The sequence below is a fragment of the Chrysochloris asiatica genome, unplaced genomic scaffold (assembly GCF_000296735.1).
Source record: "Chrysochloris asiatica unplaced genomic scaffold, ChrAsi1.0 scaffold00147, whole genome shotgun sequence".
Lineage (NCBI taxonomy): Eukaryota > Metazoa > Chordata > Mammalia > Afrosoricida > Chrysochloridae > Chrysochloris > Chrysochloris asiatica.
The window spans coordinates 2,799,611-2,814,239 of NW_006408665.1; the positions used below are offsets into that span (position 1 = coordinate 2,799,611).

The 14,629-nt window shown below is 41.0% G+C and overlaps 1 protein-coding gene across 1 annotated transcript in view; it reads left to right on the top strand.

Moving 5' to 3' along the window:
* MEGF10 (multiple EGF-like-domains 10) overlaps window positions 1-14,629 on the top strand; it is a 190,810-nt gene that overhangs the window by 171,220 nt on the left and 4,961 nt on the right. Inside the window, exons 17-21 of the mRNA XM_006870686.1 lie at window positions 1,107-1,235; window positions 4,630-4,758; window positions 9,928-10,164; window positions 11,383-11,510; window positions 13,301-13,424. Coding sequence (XP_006870748.1) covers window positions 1,107-1,235; window positions 4,630-4,758; window positions 9,928-10,164; window positions 11,383-11,510; window positions 13,301-13,424 — 747 coding nt within the window. The remainder of the gene's footprint in view (window positions 1-1,106; window positions 1,236-4,629; window positions 4,759-9,927; window positions 10,165-11,382; window positions 11,511-13,300; window positions 13,425-14,629) is intronic.

Below are 14,629 nucleotides of genomic sequence, written 5' to 3' on the forward strand. Positions count from 1 at the left end.
TTTGAATCTTGCTCCTGCCATTTACTAGCTGTATGACTTAGAGAACCCTTGGGCATCATTTCCTGACTATAAAATGGGACTATCCATCCCAGCCTTTCAGGGCTACTGTAAGGATTAAAAGTGAGAATATATTAAAAGAACCTATACAGAGAAGGCACTAAATAATGCATGGTGATGGTCGTTGTCATTGAATGCCGACATCTGTGCTATGCCTTTGCTTCCTGAACTTCAACTCATTAAAAAGTCACCATCAGAAAAAGGGGAAATAAAACACACATTAATGTTTGTGGACAATTCTCAAAAAAGCCAGTATTCCAGTTTTCATTAAGACAGGCCAAGCTGAAGTTTGATAGTCATTAAAAACTCACCATCAGAAACAAGGGACAATGAAAAGCACATTAATATTTGGGAACCATTCTCGAATGAGCCTGTATTCCCGCTTTCGTTAAGACAGACTGACCTGAAGCACTCTAGTGTGACAGCTGATGGCCCATGTAAGCCCACAGGGCTTGAGTATGTCACCAGTCCAAGAATTCCTTAGTTGGGACCTTTCTTACAATATCAGAAAGTGAAATACATTTTTGTAGGTCAAGCATTCTACTGTACATCTTTAATGAAGTTGATAAGCTTATCTAACTTAGTAAAGGATATTGCAGGCACTTCTGGTACAGAGACATTTTGTGTTACAAGTAAAGACTTATAGGTAATTTTGATAAAAGTAGTTGTTTAGTTTAATTCCATGGACTTTTGAGTCCAGGATTCTGGTAGTTGAGGAAAGAAGAAAAGGAAATGCTCATACTTCCACAGGGCTTTGGGGTTGCTTTGTTAGAAGATGTTCACTCGCCTTGCCTTCAGGGGTACCAGGAAAGGCTAAAATGGCAGACATGAGACTGTTGTGTGTTCTGCTTATGGATTATAAACCCTTTGCAAGAGGCCTATCTTTGGACTTCAGAAGCCTTTGTGGCAAGCTGAGATGTGGATTGTCTTTACTCACTTTCTAATGTCTAGGTGAGCTTCAAGATTAAACACAAGCACATTGGAGGCGCAAGCTGTGTTTTCTTCCTCAGCAACCTCTTGACTGCCAATTGTCCTTCCTCCCTGCACAGGATGTCCTCTGGGGTTTTATGGAAAGGACTGTGCCTTGATATGCCAGTGTCAAAACGGAGCTGACTGTGACCACATCTCTGGACAGTGCACTTGCCGTACCGGGTTCATGGGGAAGCACTGTGAACAGAGTGAGTATGACAGTGCTACATTACTTGCCATCTGCTGTTGAGTCAACGCCACATGTGTCAGAATAGACCTGTGCTCCATAGGATTTTTAATAGTTGGTTTCTCATTAGATTGCCAGGTCTTTCTTCAAAGGTGCCTCTGAATAGACTTGAACCTCCCACCTTTCAGTTAGCAGATGAGCCTGATAACCAGTTGTACCACCCAGGGACTCCGTGACATCACTTTGTTGTTATTAAGTGCTGTGGAGTTGGTTCCGATGCGTACCAACCCTGTGTAGAATTCCCAAGGAGTAGCTGGTGGATATGAACTGCTGACCTTGTAGTTAGCAATCCAGTGTTTATCCTACAGAGCCACACCAGGACTCCATGACATCACTAAGGGCCAGTTTTCACTAGAATCAATATTCCTAGACACATGAAAATATTAGAGTCGGACTTGTTTGAAATAATGGCTGTTTACTCAGCAGAACCATTGACTTCCCCTCCCAGAGACTGAGCAGTTCTGGGCAGTTCTTGTTGACAGTCTTTTCCCTCAAAACTCTTCATTTGGTTAACTGCTCAGTGTTCTGGGTGGAGACAGTGTGGCTACAGGAATGAAGACATAATTCAAGTTTTCCATTCTGTTCATTCTGGCTCTCCTATACGCTCCTTCTTATTTTAGGAACGTTGGTGTTGGGGACTGTAAAGCCCCAGTCATCTTTCTTCAGGGGCAGAGGCAGAGGCGGGGCTCACAGGGCAGTGGAAGACATTAAATGGGGCCAGCCTAGAGGATGAAGGAAGAGTGGGAGGAGCTGAGGCTCTGGGCCAAACCCACTTGTTGGTGAGGGAGCAAGCATCTCCACCCTTGGTCAGCCTTCTCCATGGAGTACTTTTACACCATTCCCACTAACGTCTTTCATCTGACTCTTAACCTCACGTGAATGTATTGCCTTAAAATTCTTTGCTATAGAAATCCCACTTGGGGGTATATGCTGTGTTGAAATAACCCATCCCTGTTTTCCATTTCCACCCATCAACTAGGCACCTGCTTTCTAGGGTTATAAGGACATTAGTCTTAAACTGAGTATTTCAAAGAGTTTATCATACCTTTCCCACTGAGACTTTCATTCAGTAACCAAGATGAATAAATAAGGACTTAAAGTTATATGGGACTCACTTTGTGCTGTAGGGTAAGCACTGCACTGCTAACCACAATATAGGTGGTTCAAATTCACAAGCCACTCCTTGGAAATCCCATCAAGGCAGGAAAAGGTATAGTACTTTTCCAGCTCAACAAAGGCTACGCTCTTGAAAGCTGTACAGCAAAATTGTACATGATGGTCTGCAAAATCCGATCAGCATAATAGAGCTTTAGCAACAAGGCATCTAATCCCCTTACACTCCAAAAGCACCTCACCAGCACCACTGGAATGCCAAGTTACAGCAATCTTATGTGCTAAACCCTAGGGTGTCTTTGCATCTGCTCCAGCTGTAAATACACGACTGGTAACCAAGAATTAACCCAGGACATAGATGGTCCAAATTAAATATTGCACTGCTGATTAATTTAATCATAAAACAGATACTGAGTTATGCAGCTACATACTCACTCCTTTTTGTGTATACAAATTCCGGGGTGTGTGTATCAATGTCTGAATATATGCATAGAAACTGACATAGGCTCCAAACTGACTTCTGCTTGAATGCCAGGCTGGTTACGGTCTTATTAAATAAAAGCCTCTTAAGTGCTTCCGTGATTACTCTGAACATCAAATTTAAATGTCTCTATTTTTGGAGACTTCTCCCAATGCTTGTTTATAAGTAGAAAGAAACACTGTTTGACAGACAACTCTGATAATAATAGTACATTGCCCCCTGCTGTTTGCTTTAAAAACAGCATGTATTTTTTTTTTTTAACTTTTTAGATTTAGTATGTATGACACAGTGGGTTAAGCTTTGGACTGCAAGGTCAGCACTCAACCAGTAGCTGCTCCATCAGAGAAAGATGAGGTTGTCTGCTCCCATAAAGATTGAGAGCTTCAGAAACCCTAGGGAATGGTTATGTTCTGTTTTATTGGTTCACTATAATCAGAATCAACTCAATGACAGTGGATGGTTTGTTAAGGAGCCCTGGTGGTGCAATGGTTAAAAGCTCAACTGCTAACCAAAAGGTGGTAGGTTCAAACCCCAACCCCCTACACTGCAGGGAAAAGATGTGGTAGTCTGCTTCCGTAAGGATCGTTGTTGTTGTTTGGTGCCTTCAAGTCGGTTTCGACTCCTAGTGACCCTGTGTACAACAAAACAAAGCATTACCTGGTCCTGCACCCTCCTCACAATTGTTACTATGTCTGAGCCCCATTGTGGCTGCTACCATGTTAGTCCATCTCTTTGGGGACCTGTCCAAAATACGAGAGACAAAGTCTCACCATCCTTACTTCTAAGAAACATTCTGGCATTACTTTTCCCAAGACAGATTTGTTTGTTCTTCTGGCACTTTCTCCTGGTACTTTCAGTATTCTTCACCAACACAATTCAAACACAACAGAGTTTCTACAGTTTTCTTATTTATTGTCCACCTTTTCCATGCATATGAGGTGATTGAAAATACCATGGCTTGGGTCAGCTCAAACGAACATCTTTGCCCTTTAACACTTTAAAAAGGTGTTTTGCAGCAGATTTGCCAATGCAATACATGGTTTAATTTTTTGATTGCTGCTTTCATGCATGTTAATTGCAGATCCAAGCAAAATGAAGTCTTTGACAACTTTGATCTTTTCTCCATTTATCATGATGTTATTTATTGGTACAGTTTCATAAAGATTAAAGTCTTGGAAACATTATGGAGCAATTCTGCTCTGTCACATGGGATTATCATGAGTTGAAAATTGACTGCAGTGAACCTAACAACAATAACATGGTAAATTTACCTAGGAAATTAACAAAACTTACTTCCCCTTTCCCTACTCCCAACCCATCCAATTCAGAATATGTTTAGGAGTATCCCTGAACGCATAATAAAATAAGCATCTCTGGTTTCTATTTTCAATCCAGTCCCAGTCCAAAGTAAACTTTTGTCTGAGGACTCCTCTCAGATTGCCCTTTGTGATTATTTTGTTGCCCTTATCAGCAACACAAGTGTTTCACACGCTCCCTTCAGCTTCTTCTTGGTTACCACCTTTGTCAAGATGGTAAAACTGGGTTGAGAGCTACGATCTTGAGTAAGCTCAGTTTCTGACCTACAGCAGCCTTGACTTCGAATCCCACCATGGTTTAGGGAATGCTGCTTATCTCTGGGACAACGTGCCTGGAGAGGAAGCTCCCAGATGGAACCTTGCCTCCACATGTACAGGCTCATGTCATAAGACACAATCTTCCTCCAGATTCTGAAGCTATCGTTGATTTTCATCACTTCTTCCAGAGTGCCCTGCAGGAACATATGGCTACGGGTGTCGCCAGATATGTGACTGTCTGAACAACTCCACCTGCGACCACATCACTGGTACCTGCTACTGCAGCCCAGGATGGAAGGGGGCACGGTGTGATCAAGGTAATAATATTAGTGAATAATAACGACTGCTTCCTATTGGGCAACCACCATGTACCAGCCAACATTCCTTTTTGTCGCTTACATATTTAATAGAATTCTCACCATGATTCTACAAGCCATGTTTGTAATTTGTTTAGTTGTCAGACACATCTTATCTTTGTTGTCCTACAGATAAAGTGAAGGTCAGAGAGGTTGAATGTTTTTCCAAAGCCACATAGCCAATATGTGTTTATATGTCAAAGGCAGGTCTGTCTGATGCTATAGTTGGACGTGGTGCTGATAAAATAAAGTGTCCTGCATAACCATAAATTAAAATTTTGTGTTTATTCAAAACAATCATGCTATTCTTACCAATTAGTTTAATACTAAGTAAAAGTTATAACAAATATGTTTCTCCTTGTTGCTGTTAGGTGCCGTTGAGTCAGTTCCTATTCACAGTGATAATATGCACAACAGAATGAAACACTGCCCAATTCTACACCATCCTCATTGTTGTTTTGTTTGAACTCATTACTACTGCCACTGCGTCAATTCATCTTGTTGGAGATCTTCCTGTTTTACACTGACCCTCAACTTTACCAAGTATGTTGTCCTTCTCTAGGAACTGGTCCCTTCTGATAACATGTCTATGGTATGTGAGACAAAGTCTTGCCATCCTTACTTCTAAGAAGCATTTTGACTGCGCTTCTTCCAACACAGACTTGTTTGTTCTTCTAGCAGTCCATGGTACTTTCAATATTCTTCACCAACACCATGATTTAAGTGCATCAATTATTCTACATTCTTCCTTATTCTTTGTCCAACTTTCATGTGCATACAATGTTATTGAAAGCACCGTGTCTTGGCTCTGGTGCACCTTAGTTCTCAAACTGACATCTTTGCTCTTTAGCATTTTAAAGAGGTCTTTTGCAGAAAATTTGCCTAATGCAATGTATAGTTTGATTTTTTGACTACTGTCACCATAAATGTTGATTGTGGATCCCAATAAAATGAGTTTTTGTTTTTTCCTTGTTTATTATGATGTTATTTATTGGTCTTATTGTGAGGATTTTTCTTTTCTTTACATTGAGGTGCAATCCATACTGAAGACTGTCATCTTTGATCATCATCAATAAGTATTTTAAGTCCCCTTCACTGCCAATAAACAAAATTGTGTCCTCTGCATATTGCAGGTTGTTAATGAGTCTTCCTCCTATCCAGATGCTACTCTTTTTTTCATATAATCCAGCTTCTTGGATTATTTGCTCAGTATTCAGATTGAATAAGTATGATAAAAGAATACAACCCAGTCATGCATCTTTCCTGATTTTAAACCATTCCGTGTTTCCTAGTTCTGTTCGAATGTATGACTGCCTCTTGCCTGTAGGTTCTCATGAGCACAATTAAGTGTTCTGTAATTTCCATTGTTCACAGTGTTATCCATAGTTTGTTGTGATTCATGCAGTCAAATGCCTTTGTGTAGTCAATAAAGCACAAGTAAACATCTTTCTAGTAGTTTCTGCTTTTAGCCAAAATCCATCAGCAATGATATATGTAGTTCTACATCATCTTCTGAATCCACCTTAAATGTCTGATAGCTCCCTCTCAATGGATTGTTGCAACTATCTTTGAATTACCATCAGCAAAAATTTACTTGCATGTAGTGTTAATGATATTGTTCAATGATTTTCACATTCCATTTGATCATCTTTCTCTGTTATGGGAACAAATATGGATATCTTTCAATTAGTTGGTCAGTAGCTTCTCCGGAGTTGTATTAGTGTGTTGAAACCTTTTAATTTGTATTCCATCAATTCCTGGAACCTTGTTTTATACCAATACCCTTTCAATTTTATTCAGGTATAATAGGCATTAAAAAATAAAAGCACATTTAAAGTGTATAGCTTAACACATTTTAACATATGTTAACATATGTATACATCCAAGAAGTAATCCCCACAATAAAGATAATGAATAATATGTCCATCCTTCCCCAAAGTTTCCTCATGCCCTTCTCAGTTACCACTACTCACTAGCCCCAAATAGTCACTGATCTATTTTTTCTATCACTGTAGATTAGATTTTCTAGAATGGCATATAAGTGGAATTCTACTGTATTCTCTTTTGTCTGGCTTCATTTTGTTGACATGATTATTTTGAGATTGAACCATGGTGTTGTGTGTAGGAACAGTTCCATTCTGTTCATGGCTGAGTAGTATTCTATGTATGGATATGCCATAAGTTCTTTAATAGATACTGGATTGTTTCCATTTATCTTGAAATTACAGATAATGCTCCTTGGAGCATTAGTGTATGAGTCTGTGTATGGACATATGCTTTTATTTCTCTTGGGCACATACCTAAAAGAGAAATTACTAGGTCATAAGGTAGTAGCGTTGAATATTGAAAGTGCCATGAGCTTCCAAAAGAACCAATAGATCCGTTTTTGAAGAATATTGAAAGTGCCATGAGCTTCCAAAAGAACCAATAGATCCGTTTTTGAAGAAGTGCAGCCAGAGTGCTCCTTAGAGGCCAACATGACCAAACATCGCCTCTCATATTTTGGACATATTGTCAGGAGGGACCAGTCGCTGGAGAAGGATATCATGTTTGGTAAGGTGGAGGGTCAGAGGAAAAGAGGAAGACCCCCAACGAGATGGATTGGCCAAGTGGCAGCATCGATGGACTCAAGCATGGCAACAGTAGTGAGATTGGCCCAGGATCGGGCAGTGTTTTGTTCTGCTGTGCATAATGTCACTATGGGTCAGTACCGACTTGATGGCACCTAACAACAACAACAGTTAGTAGTGTAGTGGTTATGAATGGGGCTGCTAACCTCAAGGTCAGCAGTTCGAAACTACCAACTGTTCCATGGGACAAAGATGAGGCTTTCTGCTCCCGTAAAGATTTGCAGCCTCGGAAACCCTGTGCAGGTTCACTATGAGTCAGAACCAACTCCACGGTACTTAACAGCAACCAGGTAGGTTTATGCTTAATTTTTTACGAAGCGTGTGCTTATGGTTTTCATGCAGTGTGTGTGGTGCTGTAGGATCAGTACTGGACTGCTAACCACAAAGTTGGCTATTCAAACCCACCAGCCACTCCTCCGAAATGGTATACAGAGTCACTATGAGTCAGAATTGACTAGATGACACTTAACCACAACCACGCCATAATCAGTTGAGAATACTTATTGTTATGCACATGCCTGATTCCACCTGGACACTTCTGATTCTGGGATGGGCAAGGCCTGTCCGAAGTGCTGCTGGTGGCCCAGAGAGCCTCAGCTCCGAGTGCGTGTGGTGCTCATTGGTGCTCAGATGGGTCGAGAAAGGCTTTAGAAAGTTCCAACAGTGTTGTAGGTGGAGTCATCTTAAACCACAGATTGTATAGGTACTGACTTACAGTTTTTAGTCTTGCTCATAAAATGATTTTTCCATGCCCAGGAATTACATTTGACTGACATAACAATCCATCGTTATAGTTCTTGACTACTTCATTATGTGGCCGGCAGCTTCCCTCTTATGGCAAGCCAGGGACTGGGGCTGTGTTTCCCAAAGAGCCAGGCCCCAGCTTTGACCAACCGCATGGCTCTCCTGGCAGGTCTGCTATGTGCCAAAAACGCCCACCCAAGGTCCTGCAGGGGATACTCCACTGAAGAACCAGTAGAAGTAGACATCGCTGTGGGATTTTACTACATTTTACTACATTAACCTTTGTTGTCTATGTTTCAGGGTTGTTGTTGTTAAGTGCTGTCTAGTCGAGTCCGACCCATAGCGAACCTGTATAGGGTTTCCAAGGAGCAGCTGGTGAGCTTGAACCACCGACCTTGCAGTTCAAACCAACTTTGCAATCTGACGCATTATTAGCCCACAGCGCCACACCAGAAGTCCATTGTTTCAGGGTAGGCAGGCTGTTTTACAAGGTCTCTCACACTTAGAACTGTAAAATCATAGGAACATTTCAACTGGGAGCAACTTCATGGAGACCAGTTTCCTCATTTACAGAAAACAAAAGTGCAGCCCAAGAGTTTAAGGGAGTAAGTTCAGAATATTTAAGTCCAAGGTTACAAAACAATATATTTTATTTTAGATACCAGATTTCTTGACTCTCATTCCAAATATTTGTGTCCTCAGTGGATGGACTATGAGGAAGAACCACATAAAGCTTAATTTTCTATTCTAGTAACATTTTAGGTTGACGTTACCAGGTATTAATCAGGACAAATTGTTCTGTCCTGGAAAATAACTTTGCATAGACCGGTCTCTTCAAGGTAAAAGACCTGTTGATATTAGCATAGAACAAGTCTTGTTGGACTAGATTTATATTGGGGTTAATGCTTTTTTACAAAGAAAATTGCTGTTAAAATGCTGAGGGAATCTGTAAGATTAGGTTAGGTAGTCAGGCACTTAAAATGTAACCCTTCACAAATTCAATGCTATTATCGTTAGGTGCTGTGGAGTTGATTCTAACCCATAGCAACCCTATGTACAACAGAATGAAACAATGTCTCATTCTGTGCCATCCTCACAATCATTGCTAGCCCATTGTTGCAGCCAACCACTCTGTCAGTCCATCTCCTTGAAGGTCTTCCTCTTTCTCACTGACCCTCTACTTTATCAAGCTTGATGTCCTTCTCTAGGAACAGGTTCTTCCTGCTAACATGTCCAAAGTACTCGAAACAAAGTCGCACCATCCTCAATTCTAAGGAACATTCTGGCTGTACTTCGTCCAGGACAGACTTATTCATTCTTCTGGCAATCTATGGTACTTACAATATTCTTCGCTAACACCATAATTCAAATGTGTCAGTTCTTCTCCAGTCTTCCATAAGCTTAATAATAGATAATAAATAAAGCAAAACAAAAATTAGATAAATGCTTGACCCAAATAAATTGCCAGACAAAGTGCTTAGTGTGAAATATGTCAGAAGCTGCCAAACCCTGCTATTGAATCTTTGAGTTCAGGAAGGTTTGTCTCTTTTTTGAGGCTCAGAGCAGCCTTTCTGCTAAATGCATCACATCTGAAAATGAAGAATGTTTTCTTTCCTTCCTGATCTGTTTCCAAAAGTTTTTAAATTAACATGTCATGTAGTGAAAACATATAGGTGTGAAATTCTCATAAATAGCGATCAAACGTTTATCCTCCATGTTGTCATCCTTACCCAAGTCTCTTTTTTCTTCTTTCTAGTTGGTGTTATAATAGTTGGAAATCTGAACAGTTTAAGCCGGACCAGTACTGCTCTCCCTGCTGATTCCTACCAGATCGGGGCCATCGCAGGCATCATCATTCTTGTCCTAGTTGTTCTCTTCCTCCTGGCATTGTTCATTATTTATAGACACAAGCAGAAGGGGAAAGAATCAAACATGCCAGCAGTTACCTACACCCCTGCTATGAGGGTCATCAATGCGGATTACACCATTTCAGGTAAGACGAGAGTTATGAGAAACACTTTGCTTCCTTTGCAAGTACAGAGGATCCTATTCTAGTTCTGTGAAATCAGATATTTAGATGTACTGTCAATTGTCTTTGTGAATTAGCTTTATGTATGGAAAATTTTTAATGGTTAGTAATGTGCTTAAATCTTAATAGTAATAGAATCACCATGTTTTTGTTTTATATGAGGGTTTTTTAACTGAGTTCATTACATGACTGCTTTGTTGTTGTTATTGTTGTGTGCCTCTGAGTTAGTTCCGATTCATAACGATCCTGGTTTCCAAGGATCAGCTGGTGGGTTTGAACCACCAACCGTGTGGTTAGCACTCTAGTGCTTATCCTATAGCACCACACATGATTGCTTTAGATTTAGGGAATTTCAACCCAGCGTAAGCTCTGCTTTCAGCATATGTGGCAAGTGTGGAGTGGGGAAGACAAGAAAACAGGGGTCGTAGCTTTACCAAGATCATGGAACAGATCAGAAATGGAGACCAGATCTTGTGTCCCTCCCTCACCTTACCACTGTATCTTCCGGCCCTCCTCATTTCCTGGGTCCACAGGAATCATGACCAGAACAGAATCGGGTTATGTGATGGACACTTTTAGTATTAGCAGGAACCAAGGCTGTCCTTCAAAAATCTCTTTTGAATCTTCCTGTCTGTCACAAGAAGTCTCCATAAATGTAAAGAAGAATTTTATAAGTGACATGCTCAGTCATCAGAAGAAGCAACCACTTAAACTGCGGAATCTGAAAACTTTAAATATTTATTAATTAGGGGGCAATTACTGAAGAGTTTCAGGTTGTGTGTTTGTAAATATAATAATAATTCTAGGGGAATATGGAAAGTAGCCAATTTACTTAGTAAGGCATTTCTAGTGCAGAATTCCTGTGCCAAGAATTCAGCATCTTTAAAAACAAGAGCAAAGTTATGTGAGAAGTGCTTTCAAAACAATGCCTTTCCAATTGGTCCGTGCCCTAAGGCAAAGAGTTTGTGAATAAGTTCACACTTTTCCAGGAGTCAGGTAGGAGCGCAAAGCAGGTGCCTGGGGCTTCTAAAAGTTTTTCTGAGTGTTCTGGCAGGAGGGGACTCTGGCCAGCTTGCCCGATGAAGGCTGCCCAACCATTTGTTCTTGTTACTTTGCTTCCCTTTTTGTCCACACAGATTTAGGGGCGCCTGCCCACTTAATCATTTCCTTTTCTTCCTGCAGAAACTCTTCCTCACAGCAGTGGTGGAAATGCTAACAGCCATTACTTCACCAATCCCAGTTACCACACTCTTACCCAGTGTGCCACGTCCCCTCATGTCAACAACAGGGACAGAATAAGCATCTCAAAGGTGATGGGAAGTGACTCAAAGGTTTTGAAGGTGGGCAGGGGAGAGTGGAGGGAAACAAGCATTTAGTGAGGATTTCTTTTTGTAAGATGCTGTTCTTGGTACTTTATATATATTATCTGATTTATTTCTCTCAACCCTGGGGTTAAGTGTAATCTCAAGTTAACTGGAAAAATGTCTGGGAATTGAGGGGTTTAAGTCAAGGAATCCCTGTTTCTACCTCTCTGGGGGAGCGGGAAAATTCTAATATGGTGTGAAGATTTAAAATGTTATCTCTTAATGCAGACATAATGACCTATAAAGGAATCACCTTTGAGTAAAATTTCCAAGGTTGTCTTTTCTGACCACTTGTTTTTATTGCCCCTATATATCAGTAAAGGAGCTCTGGTAGCATAGTGGTTATGAGTCGGGCTGCTAACCTCTCACGGTCAGCAATTTGAAACTACCTGCAGTTCCGCAGGAGAAAGATGAGGCTTTCTGCTCCCATAAAGATTTACAGCCTCAGAAACTCTGTACAGGGTCGCTATGAGTCGGAATCGACTCCACGGCGCACCACCACCACCATCATACATCAGTAAGGAGTCCTGGTGTGGTGCTATGGGTTAATACTCCAGACCCGCAAAGCTCTTTGAACTGCAAAGTTGGCCATTCAAGCTCACCAGTTGCTCCTCGGAAACCCCATACAGGTTTGCTATGGGTCGGAATCAACTCAACAGCACTTAACAACAACAACAACAACATACATCAGTAACACCAATATTATGTATTCATTAGGACGGACCCACGTGAAATTGTTATTTTTGTAGGTTAAAAATGGTCAACTGGCAATAACTTTAACACAATTTCTAAGCACTTCAGAAATAGAAATCAATTTATTCTTCACACAAACTCTGTGAATCAAGAGTAGTTATTATCCCCATTTTACAGATGAGGAAATGGATGTACAGAGTGGTTGGAGACTTAGAGCTGTCTGGAACCCATTGCTGTACCTCCTGACTCACCCCTAGACCTCGACTACAATTTCTCAATTCACAAACATTTTTTCCAACTGCCCCAAATAATAATCCAGTCTCCATTGTCTAATTCACATTCTCTATTAGAAGAAAGCCAAGCTAATTAAATTAATTCAGCAGTAATTAAATTAATGCAGCTGAATGTTAATTAGAATGGCTTGTATTTAAATGACACTTCACATTCTCCAGAGATTTTCACATTTATCAATCCACTTGATTCTAATACAAATTCAGGAAGGCAGGCAAAACTCATAATCTTATCCTCATGTTTATGCCTAGGAAAACTGTTCCGAATCAACTCATACAAGATCCTACCATTTTTTGATAGGCAGAGCTCAGACCAAGGATTCCATTTTTTTTTTCTCCATTACAAATTCCATGTAATGTGATGTTGTAGGATAAGCACTGAACTGCTAACCACAAGGCCTGCAGTTCAAATCCACCAGTTGTTCCTTGGAAACGTTATATAGAGTCACCATGAGTTGGAACCAACTTGACGGCACTTAGCAACTTAACAACAAAACCCAAATGATGTCTAGTTGGCACAGGGTGAAAAACTGAGATGGAAACCATGAGGCTGTGAGGGCAAGAGTGGAAGCTGTGGGACATATATCCTGCTGCCTTGTAAGACCCACTAGGTCATAAAAAGGTCCCCTCTGCCCCTGGGTGGAGCCTGTCCTTAAAGTATGCTGTGGATGTGCTTTTCCCAAGAATACTAATACTGGGCTGCACCACACTGTGTTTGTTCTCTCTAATCTGTTATGGTTTATATTTTAACAGTCAAAGAACAATCAGCTGTTTGTGAATCTTAAAAATGTGAATCCCGGGAAGAGAGGCCCTGTGGTGGACTGCACAGGGACACTTCCAGCAGACTGGAAACATGGTGGCTACCTTAACGAACTTGGTAAGCAATCCCTACTCTGGCATCTAAACGATGACACAAAAGCTGCTAGCCAAAGGTTGGCAGTTCAAACCCTCCCAGAGGTGACCTGCCTCCAAAAGGTTGTTGTTGTTTTTGTTATGTGCTGTGGAGTCGGTTCCGACTCATAGCGACCCTGTACAGGGGTTCCGAGGCTATAAATCTTTATGGGAGCAGAAAGCCTCATCTTTCTCCCTTGGAGCAGCTAGTAGTTTCGAACTGCTGACCTTGAGGTTCACAGCTGGATTCATAACCACTACGCTACCAGAACTTCTTTCCAAAAGGTTACAGCTTTGAAAATGCTGTGTAGCAGTTCTACTCTGCACATATCGGGTCAACATGACTCTGACTGAACTTGACGGTAACTGAATAGCATCTTTTATTGTTGTTGCTAAATGCCATTTGTAGGATTTCGGAGGAGCAGCTGGTGAGTTCGAAATTCTTGTGATTCAAACAGACTTTACGATCCAGTGCTTATCCTGTAGCACCACACCAGGACTCCTTTTCATCACCTACAAGAATCAGATTTATCATTGTATCAAAGTGATTTATTAAAAACATACATCTCAAAAATGATCATAACATTAGAATTGTACTTAACACCTATACAGTGTGGCACTGTAGTATCAGTACTGGACTGTGAAGCACAAGGTCAACAGTTCAAACGCATCAGTCACTCCTTGGAAACCTGTAATAAGTCAGAACAAACTCAGCGGCACATAAAAACAAACAATACAGGATTTACTGGATTCCCTAAGTAAGGAACTCTGGTAACACTGAAGGAAAAGTACTGGATTGCTAACTGATAGGTTGGCAGTTCAAACCTGCCAGCTTGTCTGCAGGAGAAAGATGAGGTTGTCTGCTCCCATAAAGATTTGCAGTCTTGAAAACTCTATACGTAGTTGCTATGAATCAGGATTGGCTCAGTGGCTGCTTCTTGGAGACCAGGATAACCAAACTTCATCTCTTATACTTTGGACATATTGTCAGGAGGGACCAGTTGCTGCAGAAGGATAACATGCTTGATAAGGTGCAAGATTAGAGAAAAAGAGGGAGACCTCCAGCAAGATGGATTGGCAAAGTGGCAGCATCAATGGGCTCAAGCATGGCAACATTGTAAGGCTGACCCAGGGCCGGGCAGTGTTTCGTTCTGTTGGATTGGCAAAGTGGCAGCATCAGTGGGCTCAAGC